This window comes from Phalacrocorax aristotelis, chromosome 8, assembly GCF_949628215.1.
Source record: "Phalacrocorax aristotelis chromosome 8, bGulAri2.1, whole genome shotgun sequence".
Taxonomy (NCBI): Eukaryota; Metazoa; Chordata; class Aves; order Suliformes; family Phalacrocoracidae; genus Phalacrocorax; species Phalacrocorax aristotelis.
Window position 1 is genome coordinate 22,167,688 of NC_134283.1, and position 17,329 is coordinate 22,185,016.

Below are 17,329 nucleotides of genomic sequence, written 5' to 3' on the forward strand. Positions count from 1 at the left end.
TGTCAAAACATGGAAGTGGTTTCCATCTGTTCAGATAACAGCATGCCTCTGTTGTGCTGTCCAGTTTGAAGGTAAAGTAGCTGAAATGTGTCAAGACTGGAGGCTGTGACTCTTTTGTCTTTTTCTGTTTGTCTTGTGTCCTAGAGCCACTTCTGAGTGCCCTTCTGCGCAGGATGCCAGATTTGGAGGCTCTGCAGATCATGCAGTTAGTGAATTGCCCAGAGTCTTTCACGCCAGATATGCGGTGCATCATGGGAGAGTCGCCCACATTACGGGGCTACTTTGTCCTGGCTGGCATGAACTCAGCTGGTATCTCATATGGTGGGGGAGCAGGCAAGTAAGTGGTTTATCACTGTTACATGTGTAAGTAAGGTTTTAACCAAGAAAAGAGACTACTCAGGTGATCTTTCTGTGTAGAATGTTCTGGTCAGTGTTTGTCACCTCTCTGACAAAGACTCCTCTTTCATTTTCAACTTGAGTGGAGTTGAGGAGCAGTTGCTGTGTGCTCCTGTGTGTATTCCAAATCTGTGTTGGACTCTTCACCTGTCCTGCACACCTCTCCTCAGGCATCAGTAATCAGCAGCCTGCTGGGGATCAAGTAAGATTCCTCAGACCTAACTGGTCCAGTTTTTTTATCTACCAGGAAGAGATAAAAGCTTTGCAAAGCATATATTCCCTCATTTTCTGTACTTCATGATCCCCTTTAATTTATTATTTGAGTGTAGTCCTTAGATCATTCAAGCTGACACAACAGTTAATTGCTCTGAAAGCAGAGTGAATCTGATGCAGATGAAGCACTGCATATGTGATACCAGTGCTGCTAGTATTGTTAAAAACTGTCCTCTGCCAGTCAGCTAGGGATGTAATTGTTTCCCAGTAAAATGCAGTTCCTGTGTCAATGCAAATACTTTAACAGGTATGTAAGTGTGATCCCAGCACCAAAGTTGCTTGCAGAATGGTCATCGCTTCCTCTGATTGCTGTTCAGTTTTGGCAACCCAGCATCCCTTCTGCCATACAGCCTTCTTAACAAGCTGCTCATTTTTCAAGGCAGGTGTTAGTATCTGCATTTGTCTCCTCTAGTTTCTCTCAGTTGCCTAATAATTTAACTCAGCAGGAAGCAACTCTTGATTTTTTTTTTTTTCTTAGACATATAAAATTTAGAGAATCTCTGCAGTGAGGTTCTCTAAGAATCAAAATAATTTCTGAAGGTAAAAGCACTATTTGTCCATTTGTTGCTACAGCCTCAAGATAAGCATCTAATAAGAAGTTGATAATGTAACTTTTAATGATCAGTCTCAAACCCCTTTGTTTTTCTGTTTACGGACTGTGAACAGATCCTTCTGCTCTGCTTTGGTCTGAGCTGCCTTTGTCCTTTAGCTCTGGAGCATGCCTTCCTCCTTCACTGCTAGAAGTGTAGCTAAACATTACTTGGCTGGCACCTCATGCTGAAATGAATGCTGTCAGTGATGGGTTGTGGCTGAGCCTATACCAGGTACTGCAAAATGACAAAGCAGTCAGCCTCCTAACTTGAACCTGAATGTACTCAGCACCTCCTTTTGTAGCGTAGCCCAAGGACTTGACACGGTGTCAGCCAGGCTCCCTGTCCAGGCTCTGGCTTCATTTATCACCTGGCCTTAAATTCCTGCTGCCCTTTATGTTTCATCCCAATGGGAAATCAATAATTTGGAAATCTGGTGGGTGGGTTTTATAAAGGGAAACCTTCCAGATTCTGCTAGTATTTAGAATACTGTGTTAGCTGTCTTCTCTCTCCCTACTGCAAGAAATTCTCATGTCCAAATTGCCTTGCTTCTGACTTCAAAGCTAGACTCTTTCCCTTAAGACATTGGCTGATATCTCAGTCTTTCTTTACTTCTTCCATCAGGTATCTGGCAGAGTGGATGGTAAATGGATATCCATCAGAAAATGTTTGGCCTCTGGATTTGAAACGTTTTGGTACACTTCAGAGCAGTCGCACTTTCCTCCGTCACCGCGTGATGGAAGTAATGCGTAAGTGAGGTCTCCGTGTTCAGTGCTGGCCAGGATGCCAAAGATTTTCCTCTTTGCTCTGCTGCACTGTCTCTCCTCTGTCATGACTCTCAAGACCATTTTCCTTCTTCCTGGCCTCCTTTATGGCAATACAGCCTCTTCCCAGTAGAAAGGAAAGGAAGAGGTTTTATTGTATTAGCAGTTTTCTTACTAGCTTTTCTTAAAGAAATGCTGTTGGTACCATGCTCTCTCCTATTTCTGTGCTTTGATTCTGGTATGGGGAAATTGGTGCGTATCTTTGTAGGACTCCAGCGTAATAAAACAATACTGAGGTCTTAACTGAGAATATTATGCTGTTATTCTTTGCACATCATTACAGCATGGAAATACCGTCACTTCCAACTTAGGAGTATATGACATCATTCAGGAAGTCTTTGTAGACACATTCTCCTTTCTCCTGTCAAAGTCTGCAATAAGTACCTTTCAGAATAGATTTGAGATGTCATTGTTCCTGTCTAAAGCCATACTTAGTTTCCCTCTGTTGTTTGATTTCTGCCCTGAGAATAATGTGGACAACTTGAAAATAAGTTTCAAACAGAAGTATGAAATGCTCCACAAGTTGCAAAATGGGAACAATTATTTGAATAGTGAGTCTAAACTAAAAACATGTGTTGGGGTGAAAGCAGAGAAGTTAGGTAAGCTTCTTAGCCCTGCTCTGTCCAGGAAATAAAAACCTTATCCTTTGACCTTCCTCCCAGGAAAATCACTTTATGCTCTTGGGATTATTCTGCAATTGTTTTCCAATACAAATCTTGATTCTGATAGCTACAGAATCACTCCAGCTTGTACAAGTACTGTATTCAATTTCTGAGATGTTTTGTTCTCACTCTAATCATTTCTTCCCTCTACCCACTCTTTCAGGAGTACCAATACCATATAATGCCAATAAAATCATTAAATCGTTAGCTGTGAGGCAAAACCAATAGAAATACTCAGTAAGAAATATTCAGCTTATCTTCAGTTTTAAGCATTTTATGACCTATCTAGAATCTTAACATTTATAAAGACATATTCAAGCATCCTTGAGCTATTACTCCTCACTGGTAACCAGGGAAGAATGCTGAACATTAATTAGGGTAACTTGTTTTCAGGCAATATGTAATATTCGTATTTAGAAAAGGTACAGGAGCCATTTGGAAGAGCTTCAATAATTAGGAAAGGCTGAGCTGCCAATATATAAGAAGGTGAATTGGATGATCATTGGTAGCTGTGGGCTGCCTACCCCAGCATTAGTATTGTCAAAATTATAAGTATCTGATAGAGCGCACTGTCAGGGAAGAATCAGGTGTAATTAATGGTAGTCAACATGACTTCATGGAAAATAGAGAGGTTTTGTTTTCTTGACAGTATTGTCATGAGACCATAAGTATCTATAAATATAGGCATTCCGTGCAAGTATTGTCACTCTGATTTTGAATAGCTCTAAACGGATCAAAACAGATTTGCCAATTTCCAAAAATGGAAAAGGAATGTCAGAACTGGTTTGAGGGACTTTAATTAATGGTTCGGTTATTGGTAAGCATGTTTATTAGTAATCTGGAAGAAAATTTTCAGTAAAAAATAGGTATTTTAGAAAATAAAAAAACCAGAAAATTTTAGATAAAAAATTTTTAGCTAAAAATAATCACTTTGCCTAATAATGGGTCTTTGTGACCACTGCAGCCCTCATGTGTGATCTGAAAGTTCCCCGTTGGGACTTCCAGACTGGCAGACAGCTGCGTACTTCACCGTTGTACGACCGTCTGGACGCGCAGGGAGCTAGGTGGATGGAGAAGCATGGCTTTGAGAGAGTCAAGTATTTTGTCCCACCTGGGAAAGGTGAGATCATATTTTTCTCTGCCTAGTGCATCCTTGTTGGTCTGTGTAAGATCTTAGTCCATCCAGTTTATTAATTGTCCCTTTGATTCTTCTTTTCATTAGATTTGCTGGATTTGGATCAGAGCAAAACCTTTTACAAACCAGACTGGTTTGATATTGTGGGTTCCGAAGTCAAGTGTTGTAAGGAAGCGGTTTGTGTCATTGACATGTCGTCTTTTACAAAGTTTGAAATAAGCGTAAGTACCTAGGAATTGAGAAAGCATCAGCCTGATAAAGGTCGCCTTTAGTTTACTTTTGACTGCTTTTGCAAAACTCTGTGTCTCGTATTGAGGATAGGTAGAGGAAGTCAAACTATATGACCAAATTCAGGTTGTACCACCATAGTCAGCATAGATTGCTTTTTATCTGTTGAAGGCCCAGTTTATAGAAATACCAGCTGAGTCTATAACCTCTGGCACTATGTCACCATTGTATCCTATTACGCTCAAGACATCAGCGTCACTCTCTTTACAAATTGAAAAAAAAGGGGCCAGGACATCCACCCCAGTGGATTTGTATGGCTCAGACAGCTTGTCTGACTTTCTCTCCCTTTCAATTCATGTAGTCCACAGGAGACCAGGCCCTGGAGAGTCTGCAGTATCTCTTCTCAAATGACCTGGATGTGCCAGTTGGGCATGTTGTGCATACAGGCATGCTTAATGAGAAAGGAGGGTATGAGAATGACTGCAGCATAGCGCGATTGAGCAAACGCAGGTAGGTATGTGGACAGCATCTTTATCCATCACCCTTTGGGTGTTAGAGCCTATAAGAACCTCTTAATAGAGATCATGAAATTCTTTCCCTTCTGTAAAGAAAAAAAAAAGTCTTGAAATTCCTAATTGTTCCTAATTCAGTAATCCAAATGAGAGGAAACTCCTGAATTTTCCAGTATTGGGGAAAATATGCCTTTTTCTGGGACTACAGATTTCTACAAATTAAGTCTTCAAATGTTTAATTTCTCAATTGAAAGACAAATTGTTTTCAGCAGTCATTAGTTTATCAATTTAGGTAATAATTTAAAGTGCAAACCAAACGGTTCCTCGTTAGCTCCTGGCCAATCTCCTCATTGGAATTGCATGCTGAAAATACTACTTTTTGATTGTTTAAACTTTCGTTGCAGTATGGGTACTGTAATTCTCAGCTCTGCAGTCTCTCATGATTCTTCTTTGTGCTCTCTGGTGCAAACTGACATGATCACAGGATCTCATCCTTAGACTCAACTATTTGGGCTCTTTTGGCCTTTCATAAAACAACCTTCTAATTTTTAAAAACTTCATCATGCGCAAGTCCCACCCGAATGTTGGTTTTATTTTTCTGGACCATTTGCTCTGCATGCTTTCACTGTTTTGGTGTGAAAGCATTCTTTGCTGCTCTTTCAATTAGAAACAGCTTTTCTTTCTCTTCCTATTCTGTCTGCATTCATGTATTGCTTAAAAGTATTGTACTTCTCTGTATGAAGCCAGTAGCTTTCCTCCTTGCCCAGTCATTTCTGCAGATGCCATCTCTGTCAATAATGTATTTTAACTCACAGTTTGTACGAAAGAGGCTTACACAACAAGTAGCTCATTTTCACGTATCAAGTGGAGTTCTGTTTTTGGCAACTGTTAATAATAACCACCATTGTGTGTGAAGAGACTTCTGCTGAAACAAGAAATTGCTGTGTGAACCAAGCAGTCTTCTGACTGTCAGAGTAGGCAGGATCACTGGCAGTGAAGAGCTGTGAATACCTTCTGCAAAATGATTGTGACTTTTGAGGTACCCGGTGAACTCTGTCGCACTGCCTGTGTTCCCCTTCTAATCACTTCTTGTCACCAGATACTGCTAACACTGGAAGGCTGGGGTTTCTTGTCATGACAGATGTGATGACATTGATCCAGAGACTTTAGCTGTGGTTTTTGCAAACCAGCTTGTTTTGGTCTCCTGCTAGCTTGGAAGCTGCTGAATGGCTCCAGTGGTTCATGGGCAAAGAATGAACTGAATCATCTTGTGGCTGTCCATTCATTGTTTCTTGGTTTTGATTTGTCTGTTCCAGCTTCTTCATGATTTCCCCTACTGACCAACAAGTCCATTGCTGGGCCTGGCTGAAGAACCGCTTGCCCGATGACAGCAACCTGACCATGGAAGATGTGACCTGGAAGTACACGGGTAAGAAATCGCGGAAAGCAGACCTCCTTAGACAGCGTGAAATCACACAAATGCTGTCTTGGGGTGCATGCCAATTAATTGTTTAAGGGGTATAGAGTGGTGGCTGGGTCTCCTTTCTGAACAGTTAGATGAAAACAGCAATTCAGAGACTTCCTTCTAGCAAGCTGTGAGCTGGGAGAAGCTTTTCTTTCCCGTGGACTGTCAGGAGAGAGAGTTTAAAGACTCTTTCCTCTGTTCATAAACGTAAATCTACCTATTGGTTCAATAAGCACTAAGACTTTAGAAATTGGGGTATGCATATATGCAAGTTAGGCACTGGGCAAGACCTCGCCAGCCTCATCCTAATACTGTTACCTTCTCTTTAGCCCTCAATCTGATCGGTCCTCGTGCTGTGGATGTCCTCTCAGAGTTGTCATATGCCCCAATAACTCCAGAACACTTTCCCTCTCTCTTTTGCAAGGTGAGTGACTGTGCTTCCTTCCTCCTCACCCTGCTAGGTTTTTCAAAGCATGTGTGGAAGGAGGGGAAGGATTTATGTTTTGAGTAGTTAGAGCGGAATTTCAATTTACGTATAGGTTTACTGCAGTTTACTGAAGTTTACTGAGCTAGGTTGGTAATGTACTCACTAGGCTTGCTTTAACTATTTCTCTTTGGATTCTGCTTGCTAAGTATATGGGTGAATATGCATTTCTTTTCAGTATTCCACTCACTGCAGGCTTGGTGCTATTTGATATCTTGACATATTTCATATAATCAATTATGAAGCTGTCAGTCAGTGGGGCAGCTGGGATCAGTGACTCAGGAGTCATTGTCTCCTGTCATGTTAAAAGGCTGAGCAGATAGCTGCCGTTCAACTTCTGTCTTGTGTCTAGAATGCAAGCCTTTCCTGACCTAGTTCCAAGGCTTATTGCCAAGTATCATGGAGTGATTAAGAAGTCTGGATAATGTGGCATCGTTATTTGAATTTTTAAACTTAAATTATTCACAAGTACGTGCTGGTGGTGAACTGCAGTGAGGAGGGGGAGAGGGCTGACCAGTGTGGTCTGTGTTACGTGTTGGGCTCCTTCTGGATCTCTGTGCTGAGTTCCAGTTTAGATGATTTCACTGCCTCTGATTCTGCAGGAGATGAGCGTGGGCTATGCTAATGGCATCCGTGTGATGAGTATCACTCACACAGGAGAACCTGGATTCATGCTTTATATCCCCATAGAGGTAAGAGTACACTGTAGCCTTAGCAAATTAAGATTGTTGCTTGCATGCATAATCAGAAACAGTTTCCAAGTTGATGCAGGATAATGAAATGCCTGGTCTGTACAAAGAGAAAGCTGCCTGCAGGCACCAGGGGGAATTTCCCTGCTTTGTGTAGCATTCCAGTTGGGCAGACCTCTTGTGCTCTGGAGGCAGGGCACAGTAACATCCATGGTGGTGTCAGATGCTGTTGCTCTCTCCAGGTGTTTGTCTGCAGCTTTGAGTTTCACCCTTCCTTTGCAGTATGCCCTTCACGTGTACAACGAGGTGATGAACATGGGACAGAAGTATGGGATTCGGAATGCCGGTTATTATGCGCTCCGCAGCCTGCGCATTGAGAAGTTCTTTGCGTTCTGGGGCCAGGATCTGGATGCCTTTACCACTCCTATGGAGTGTGGACGTGAATTCCAGGTCAAGCTGGAAAAGGTACAGTGGAAAACTGAAATCACCTCCTGCAGTGGGGTCTGCTATTGCAGCAGGGGCGGGTGGGAGAGCAGTGCTGAACTGAAAAGACTGCCATCCAAGTAGATAGATATATTAGTTTTTTGATGGAGCTCTGAGCAGTATGTAACTATAACCTGTATTCTTGGACTTCATAAAGATGCTAGAAATATCAAAATACTCCGTTTTCCTCCTTCCTGCGCAGCATTCACGGTGATCTGTGTATCCTCATGTGTGCAATGCTTAGAATAATGAGGGTGCTGTGTACGTTACAGGTGCTCAGAGTTCATGTTTCTCCCAGCTGTCTTCCCAGTCTGATGATCAAAAGCTAGCCTGTGCACCAAGTGGCATTTAATTAAGTTAAATATGAGGATAGGTGCCAACAGCAGGTGTTTTCTATTTTTACTAAAACCGGGGAGTTCTTTATTTTTATTAAAACATAGAATGGCATAGAGTTGTGTCCTGCTTGTGGTGGCAGGTGCCATCTCTGTTACTTGTTTGTTGCCTTCTTTCTCGCATCTTTGCACGAGCCAGAACAAATGCTTATATCAAAAAATTCAGACAAGGGAATGTAGTGATTAGGGACACAAATGTCATATGTTGTTACAGTTTCCCTCTGGTTCATAAAGCATGGTAGACTTCTGGAACCAGAAAGATTAGAATGGTGACAAACCAAAAATTAAGAGTGGTGACATGTTTTCAATACAGTGAAAATTAGAATGAATTTTTTAAAGGCCCACTTCACAAATATTTTTATGTCTTTTAAAATCTGGAACAACAAACATGATAGGAAGGCTCCTGTCTGCGCTGGACTTCTTGCCTGTGGAAGCACCCTGCCTTGATAGGGCCTGAGCTCCAAGCACAAATTCACCTTTCATCAGTAGGCTTGTCTGCTGAAACTCAGCAGCTGCGACAGTTCATGTTCCTGTCGTCAGCTGACACTTCCTTTTCTCCACAGGGAATGCAGTTTGTTGGTCAGGAAGCACTGTTGGAACAGAAGCAGAACGGTGTGTACAAGCGCTTTACCATGTTCATTCTTGAGGACCATGACACAGATACGGACCTCTGGCCCTGGTGGGGCGAGCCCATTTTCCGCAATGGCCGCTACGTGGGCAAGACCACCAGTAGTGCCTACAGCTACACTCTGGAGCGCCATGTCTGCCTCGGCTTCGTGCAGCACTTTGACGAGAAGACAGGAGAAGAGCAGGTGGTGACAACTGACTTCATCAACCAGGGCGAGTATGAGATCGACATTGCTGGGCAGCGCTTCCAGGCCAAAGCCAAGCTCTACCCCTTCAGCTCCCTCTTCACACACCGTCGCCGCAAGGATGAGGTGGAACTGAGTGGCTACCAGAGGGAGTAGTGCTGACTAGACCTGACCGCTCCTTTTCCCAAGCTGGAGTCCGTTCCCACCATCTTCCAGTCCTTTCTCCTCACCCCATATATTTCTTTTCCTTTCTTGTCTTGCAACTTTTAAACTTTTTCCAGTGTGTCACATTTTGTATATTTTACAACTTTAATTTTCAAGCTTTCTCAACCCTGTCTGTCTTCTTCCTTCAACCCTTTGCTTGCCAGGCTCTCCCATGCCCCGGTGGATGAAGCACAGTGCTGCACATGCATCCAGAAGTCCATGGGAAGCCTGTATGGGAGTGAACCCCACTGGAGGCCCTAGCCTTATGGTGATGGGAAGGGTTCAGGTGAACCCCTGGGGACTACACCCTTCCTCTCTCCTCTCCAGCGTAAGGCATGGGACAGCAGGTATTTGCTGCCTGTAGTTCAGATGAACGCTGTGGCTTCACCTTGCTCTCCACATATTACGTTGTAGAGGGGACAATGCGTCGATGCACACAGCAATAGAACGATCAGCTACCTCACTGGCATGAGACATAGCGTTGTGTGAGCAGCATCCAAGGGGCAGGTTTTTGTATAGTCCAGCCTGTCACTGGCCCCCTTTGTCCACCATTTTGTTTCCCTAACAGGGAGTCAAGTAGATTTAATCATCAGATCACTGAGATGACAATAATGCTGGGAAGTTTGTTGTTGGGACTAGATTTTTTGCGTGAGGTCACTGAAGCTAAATGGCCTTCTATAGATGTAATTGAAGATCAGCATGTATGTTTTACTTCTATAAAGGAATGGGATTTGTGGTTGGTTTTTTTTTATTAGCAAAAATGCTGATTTCTGACAAGGACAGATGTTAGTGTTTAATGTTAACAGCAGTGTTGAAATGCTACTTCTGTTTCAGCTGCAGAGTGTACAATCTCTTTTGGGATTTTCTTTCGCTTTGTTTACATGACTTGGTCAAGCTCATCTGGCAAGGTTCATGTAAAGCTTGTGTTGTTTTGGGGAGCTTGAGCAGCAGGGGGGATGACATCTTCTGTTTTTAGCTGCCCATGGTTATTTTGAAAGTGGAGGAAAAGCCCCAGCATTTGTCTCACCTGTGGTGCTGGCAGTATTGGAAGAAACACTGGCTTTTCTTCTGGTGGTGAGAAGGCATCTCAGCAGCTCCTGCCAGATTTGAGAGGTTGTCTTCTGTTTTTCTCCTTAAATCTGTTGCACTTCTTACTTCTCTGTCTTGGTCGTACCTAAGCTGAAGGGGTTGAATAGAGGGAGTGTAGGGAGTGTGGCAGTGGGTTTACAAATTGCTTTCCTCCAGCAAAGCTCTGCCATCATGCTCCTCATACAGATGCTTCAGGCAGTGCAGCTGGGATTCACCCCTTCTTCAAGCGTCAAAATGTGCTGATTCAAACACTGATGGTAAATGGTAACCAGGTGGGGGGATGCTGAATTGTATTGCACACATTTACATCTTCTTTTTCTTCTTCCTAATGTGAGCACAATCAAAAGCAAAGATTCTCTTTATTTACTTGAAAAAGATCCGTTAAACATTTCCCCTGCCTCTGCCACCCGCATACTCATCATGGTCTCTCTGCTCCAGCATCTTTGTCTCTGGAGTTCGAACACAACCTTGCGCTGATGTCTGCCCTGTCAGCCATGACAAACACTTTGTCTGTGATCTAGAACCCTTTCTGGGAACTTTCTTTTCCAGTTAAATGGTGAGCATCAGCAGTGTAAATATAAGCTCAAAACCTTCCTTGGTTCTTGTTTTTAAGTTTGCTTTCTGCTGCTTTAGTTGCTTCAGGTCATGCCTTCAGCTGAGTCTGTGGTCTGCCAGTTCATGATTGAGATGCTCTTAGCATGCAAAAGGAGTCGGTTGTCTCTAAGGCAGCGAAGGTGAAAGTCCAAAACCTCTACACCTTAAAACAGGTTGTCAGAGCAATCTCCCCCATCCAGGGTGATACGGAAGCTGTGAAACCTAAGAGTGGAGAGTCGGGAAAGGGAGTAAGGGAAGGAAGGACTTAAGCATGTTGTGTAGCAGATTGAACATAGGTGTCACTTCTTTGAGTGTGCTTTCCTTTGTGAGTGGTGAATTCTTTTGAAGTGTGTGACCTCTTCAAGGATTTCAAACTTATTTTTGAATTGACATGCAAAAATTCCCCATTCTCTGAAATGCAGTGACCGTAGCAGTACAGCTTTTTGAGATCTCGCAGCCAAGAGTACTCTGTACGGCTGCTGTAGGCAGAGATTCCACTTGCTTGTCATTTCCTCCAAATTCCCCTATTATTGCTCTCTGAATCGAAATTTTGCCTGGTGTGTTAGAATTAATTGCTTAAATGAAGGGTTCATAAGGCATCTAATAGCAGTTTAAAATCCAGTCACTTCTTGCATGTCTTTCCTGCATAGAGAGATACTGTGATCCCCCTGTTTCTCTGCTGGTTGTGCATACCAAGGGGAACCTCGATCCCTCCTTTGGTTTTATGGGACGTTGCTGTGCCTTCCTTATCCAGGGAAACAAGCATTCAACCAGAGGAAGAGTTTTATACGTGATTGATAGGATGTGGCTTAGAGCAGCCCTTCTGATTGTTAAGACCGAACTGGAAAGTTAGCAGCATGCTGTCCTCTGCCAGCCACTCATTCCTGAAGTATCATTTAAGCTGCAGCCAGATTATATTCCTCCTTGTGATTATTTTTTATTTTCCCTCATTTATAGGTGCCTGTTAGTTCCTCAGAAAACTTTTGATACAGATGTGTCTTCCCATAGCAGTTCTGACAATAAAATTGTGTTTTATGAGCTACTTTCGTCATTATGTCTGCTTAGGTTTATTTCATGTCTAGACCTATTGACTTTGCAGTACCAAAAATAGAGAGCAGAAATAATTTCCCTTCATGCCAATAGATATAGCAACACTTTCTGTAATGTTATGTTTGTTGTTTGAAACTTAGAGATAGATGGTTTCATAATTGTCAGTCTAGCAGCTCATGAACGTCTACTCTGGCTTTCCCTGATATGAATTCTGATTCTTGTTTCATAGCTGAACCTGTAGCCTTTGGCTGCTGTTCAAGCTTAGTCGATTTAATTTCTGGCAACTATTTTTAATCTTATAATGTTAAAGAACAGTTTTCTTTCACCAACTTGAATACCTGTCAAGGGGATAATTGGGTTGCATGTTTTAAAATAGTGCTAGATACTGAGACCAAGGAAGGTCTTTCAGGTGTCATGTTTTCTTCCAGAGGTATTAAACAGTAATGTAAGACTCTAATCCCTTTATCTGATGACTAAAAGTAGAGTGCCCAAAAAAAGAACGACAAAATTGGTTTAGGAGTTGCTACCTTTAGTACAACTTCAAATTAGAAAACTAGAAATCGGATCTTGGAAGCTGCTGTAAGACAGTCTTAGCATCTAAGACGGTAAATAATGTGGATTATAAAATTACACATCATGATTCTCATCCTTAAAACTGCTTTAAAATGCTTTCTGCTGAGAAGGACGGTGTGTTCTCATTCTGCATGGTAAGACTATAAACCTTGGAGGGGAAATACTAAAATAGCATTTTTAACTATTAATAATAGTAACGACCTCGTTCTGTGCTGCAGCAGCAGCAGCAGGTCTACCCTGTGCACCTCATGTGTAGCAGTTGCAGGGGTGTCATCTGTTCTCTGAGTCTTGCTGTCCAGAATGGGAACAGTCCTGTAGATTTTGTTCATGCAGGCAACTTGGCACAAGAAACACTTGAAGGGAAGCTAACTGAAGTTTAGTATGAGCAAATATTTTCTCTTTTTGGCTAAAGTATTATAGGTTGAGCATAACCCATTTTATAATAAATTTATTACTCATCAGTGATGAATGTTAAGGAAAGCGTGGCCTGTGGGGAGATAAGGCACCATGGGTGGCATGCCCTTGGCACGTGTAGCATTGTTTTTTCTTACCCCAGAAGTCAACATCTTGAATGGGTTTGCTGGCACGGTGGTAGTGGTGAATCCATCTAAATGTACAGCATTCCTATACGCCAGAAGGGCTTGCTTGGCCAAATGTCATCTGTAGCGTGGGGAACCTATGTAGCAGCCTCTTCCATTACGTGATTTCTCTGGAGGAATTTGTGTTGTCTTACCCTTGTTGCATCCTTTCCTAAGTTCTTATGGTTTTTTTGGTCCTTGAGTGAATACTGAAAGGCTTGAGTTAAAATGGTACTAGAGAAGAGGAACTTTGTTTTTCATATTTAACGATCTGAGGATAAAATTAAAGCAGTCTATTTAGGAATTATGTTTTCTGTTTCAGGAAGGTGTGTTATAGTGATTTTCACATCTGTCTTTGCCAGATTTAGTTTCTTCTTGTTTCCTCTGTGCTGACTCCAGCATCCAGATTTGATGTGACTTGTTGGACAGTTTCTTCTCATTATTTTGTGGCAAGGAGGGGAGGCTATGTGAAACTTGCACTGCATCTCCAAGTCTTGGTGTAAGCCTGGATTCCTCCTTTCTGCCGTTGCTGTTGCCTTTCCTGCAACACCTCTAGCCTGTGCTGCTGTAGGACCTCTCGTGTGTGAGGTTCCTCTCTTGATTCCACCATGTGCTTCATCTTCTGGGCCAGGTTGGCTCTAGATCTGTCTCTCTGCATTGATTTAAGCTCTTCAGCTTTTAGTTGGTGCAGATACCAACATCCAAAGCCTCAGGTGGGTTTGCGGCTGCTGTGTATTACATCATTTAGTGCTCCCTCTCCCTGTGCCAGGGTTTTCCCACTCAACACTTCCCAATCTCCTTCCTCAGGCAGCTGAGCATGTTAGTTCCTTTTGCCCATCAGAGAGCCAGGCATAGCAAAATACACAGGCAAGGGGATGGCAGAGCAGCTGAGCTGAGATGGAAGGAGAGGCATGATAGTGGTTTGATCCTTTGCCCATTACCCAGCCACTTAAGCCCAGCCTTGAAGACATGGTCAGCCCTGATTCCCAGCTCAGGGAGCATCTTCCTCTGCAGCCTTAGTGCTGGACACGTGCTGAGTGGTAGCAATGGCTCTGGACAGAACCGGGACAGTGTTATCAAGAAAGCCACTCATTTTCAGACATACTTTTCCCTCTAACATTTCTTCCGATGAAGGAAACCATGCTGCACAGAAGAGGTGGGGAGTGTGTGTACCAGATTGCTCAAAACGCTTGTCTCTCTCTGGCATATTCTTGGAGGTGGTGTCTAACTGTGAAGGTCAGACAGCGCTGACATCAGCGTGCTGGGGCTAACCTTGTCCTTCCAGCACACTTTAACCAAAATGCTTACATTTTGGGACTAAATCTGTAAAAACAAGGTAGTTTCTGTGTTTGCAGGGGGAAGTTGCTTGCAAGGACAGAAGTTGTTCTTATTTCAAACAGAACACTTAGCTGCTGATAATGGCCAGCAAAACAATCACAACTTTCAGCTTTGTCTTCCCAAGTAATTTTATTATAATACTTGGTCAGGTTAATTTCTGCCCACTTTGGGATGCTTTTCTGTTTTAAACTACCTTTTCCTTGACTGATTGTTAGGATTTTTATTAAAAAAAACCCAAACACCAAAAAACACATTCAGTCGGGGAACAGGACTTGGGGAAGGAGGGGTTAATGTCATCAGGTGACTTCAAGCTGTCTTTAAAAAGCATTTGAAAATTTTCTTTGCACTTTAAACTTTCCTTCAGCATTATGATTGTAGCGTGCTTATAGCTCTCGGCAAGAGCAGTCTTTGCATTTGAGGGAGGAAAATCTTTAAATATTTGTAAATGCCTTAAAGCTTTTGGTGATGTATTTGGGCACTGATTGTGCCTGCCATTTGATTTTCTTCCTGGAGAGCTGTGTGCTGAGCGTACAGACCAGACACAAACATCAGCAGATATTTTTGAGCAAGCACTGGGGATGGTGGAAGCTGCTGTTGCAGGATGCTGCTGGTCTGAGGCTGGAATTTGTATCAAACTAAGCTAAATGAGCTGGGAGTCCCTGTGCCTCTACAGCTGTCTGTACTGACACCTTCCCTGCTTTTTTTTCCCCCAGAAATGGATTTAGCAACTGTATCATTCATGCTATAATGGGTTTTCTTCTTTCTTTAAAGAAAGAAGCGTGGACTGGCATAGAGTGCTCTGTGAGTGTCCCTTTGCATAAAGGAAACAAAATTCTTGCTTGAACGCTTCCCTGCTGCACCAGCTGACATTTGCAGGCAGGAGTAGGGAGAAGCGGGAGCAGAGGGGATCTGCTGCTGCCTGTAATGTTTGAGATGGCTCCGAGACTTCTCATCTGCGATTTGTCTCAAAGCTCTGCTGGATTCCCGACATCAGGCTGGCTTTGGAGTTACGAGCACAAAACAAAGCACTGCTTTGCAGGTATGACACACTATGCTGATATACTTTGCTTAGAGATATCGTCTGTTTGGAATAAGGTATCTCCATGAAGAGGAGTGGTAAATTATAATGAAAGAGGCCCTGGAGAAAGGCGTTCACATTAATATTTATTGATTTGTCGATGCTAGTAACAGCCTATCTTCTGGCACAGATGCTTGACGCCTGCTAAAAGCAGAGCAGATACTTGGGAGTTGTCAGTCATCCCAACTAGGGCATGATCCATTTTGTAGGTATGGAGAAAAGTCCTACGCTGTCACCTTTCACCATGGCACCACTGAGATTTCTTCCACACCACAAATAGTTTTCCCTACTTTTCCCATAGTGGGCCAGCTACACCTTTCTTCCAGTATAACTGGAGGCAGGTTAATGTCCCTGAAGTTGGTGGTGGGTTCTCCTGCGCTTCATGGTCAGACTTGCGGCAGGGCACGTCCCTGCTCCATAAGTGCTTCTGCCAAGGAAGTGCCCCAAGCTGCGCCTGGGGGAAAGGAGCATGCCTGCACTGTGAGTGCTGTTTTTTCCAGACCACCTGCTGGGCAGTTGGCTGACAGTAATGTTTCCTGCATCTTCGGGAAGAGTTGGGGATAACACCTTTTGGTCCAGGTCAACTCCTTGCCGCTGCTCCTGAGACAATGTGCTTTCTTTCTGCTACTTTCCACTCTCTTCCTGTCTGTGTGCACCTGATGGCTCCCACTGTCGCTGGTTTTACAGGAGACCTGAGCTCTGGGGGAGACGGGCTCTTGGCTTCTTGGGCAGGTATCCGGTGCAGGTCTCCTGAGCAGAGACTGCCATCTTGTGAACTGCACCAGTACATCCCTTCTCCACCATTGCTTCTGGTGATCAGGTGCACCAATTTACTTGTCCAAAGCCCCTTCATGCTTTCATCAGTCTCCCAAGACCAGATTTTAAAGGGCTGGGAGGAACTCTGAAGTGTGCTACTGCTGAAATTTTAAGAACAACTGAAGTTTCAACCTGTGAAAACAATTTTTCTAGTGCCTTATGCTTGTGAATGTCATGCAATGGATGTAGCTGAGGTGGGACAGAGCAAGGAGCAACTTCAGTAGCATGGTTCCCTGTCCCACCACAGCCATCTCCCTCATCCCTTGCAGTCTCAGCAAGCGGATCATCTCAAGCAGTGCGGGGCTGCTTTTTAATCCCTTTGAGACCTGGAGTTGTAAAAATGTTGAACTGTTAAACCCTTGCGCTGGGTGGTGTACCTTGAGAGGAGCAGTGGTCTTACTTTTGCCAGTTTTGGATTCAAAGGGGTTTAGGAGAGACAAAGCTGTTCTAATTGCCAGACTCTGTGGTAGAGGACGTGGAGTTGTTCCCAAGCGCGGAGTCAGGGTAGGTTTGCTCTTCTCCACTGAGGCCATGTTGTTATGTACGCTATATTTATATCGTGCTTTATTTCATTCAATATTTTGTTTGACTTAAATGTTGGTAGGTTTGTATATTAATAAAGAGGCATTTTAACTAATCTGGAATTTAGCAGTTTGTTACGCAAGAGCCTTGTGTGTCTTTCAGGATCCCAGCCTGGTCATCAGGATGGATCCTGCAGGGACACTGGGCCTGTTGCAGGCTCCAGCCTTTGGCGCTGGGAGCTGAGCAAGCCCTGGCCCTGCTGGGTCACCTCAGGGAAAGTCGCTTTCCCTGCCTGTGCCTGCACCCCCTTTCAAAATTACATCCTTCGAGAGTTTGTCCATGTCCTTCCCTGCACCTTCCCCTGTGTAGGGGCTCAGGGGCATGGGCTATGTGGGACCAGGGCTTCCTTTTTTGGCTCCAAAGATAGTCGGGAGGGCTTCATCAGACAGGGACACAGGGCCTGGGTGAGCAGTGCTGTCCCCTAACAGCAGGCTCTGGCTGGAGGGGTTATGTCGGGGCTCTGCCACTGGGCACCCAGGCCA

At 43.6% G+C, this 17,329-nt stretch overlaps 1 protein-coding gene across 5 annotated transcripts in view; it reads left to right on the plus strand.

The window, feature by feature from the left end:
* Positions 1-16,902, plus strand: part of PDPR (pyruvate dehydrogenase phosphatase regulatory subunit) — a 28,160-nt gene extending 11,258 nt beyond the window's left edge. For all 5 annotated transcript variants that reach the window (XM_075101778.1, XM_075101779.1, XM_075101780.1 and 2 more), the window contains 10 exons: positions 145-337; positions 1,884-2,008; positions 3,710-3,865; positions 3,968-4,101; positions 4,470-4,618; positions 5,937-6,049; positions 6,415-6,509; positions 7,172-7,261; positions 7,541-7,723; positions 8,697-16,902. In XM_075101778.1, coding sequence (XP_074957879.1) covers positions 145-337; positions 1,884-2,008; positions 3,710-3,865; positions 3,968-4,101; positions 4,470-4,618; positions 5,937-6,049; positions 6,415-6,509; positions 7,172-7,261; positions 7,541-7,723; positions 8,697-9,101 — 1,643 coding nt within the window. In that variant the 3' untranslated portion in view covers positions 9,102-16,902. The remainder of the gene's footprint in view (positions 1-144; positions 338-1,883; positions 2,009-3,709; positions 3,866-3,967; positions 4,102-4,469; positions 4,619-5,936; positions 6,050-6,414; positions 6,510-7,171; positions 7,262-7,540; positions 7,724-8,696) is intronic.
* Positions 16,903-17,329: the final 427 nt, after the last annotated feature.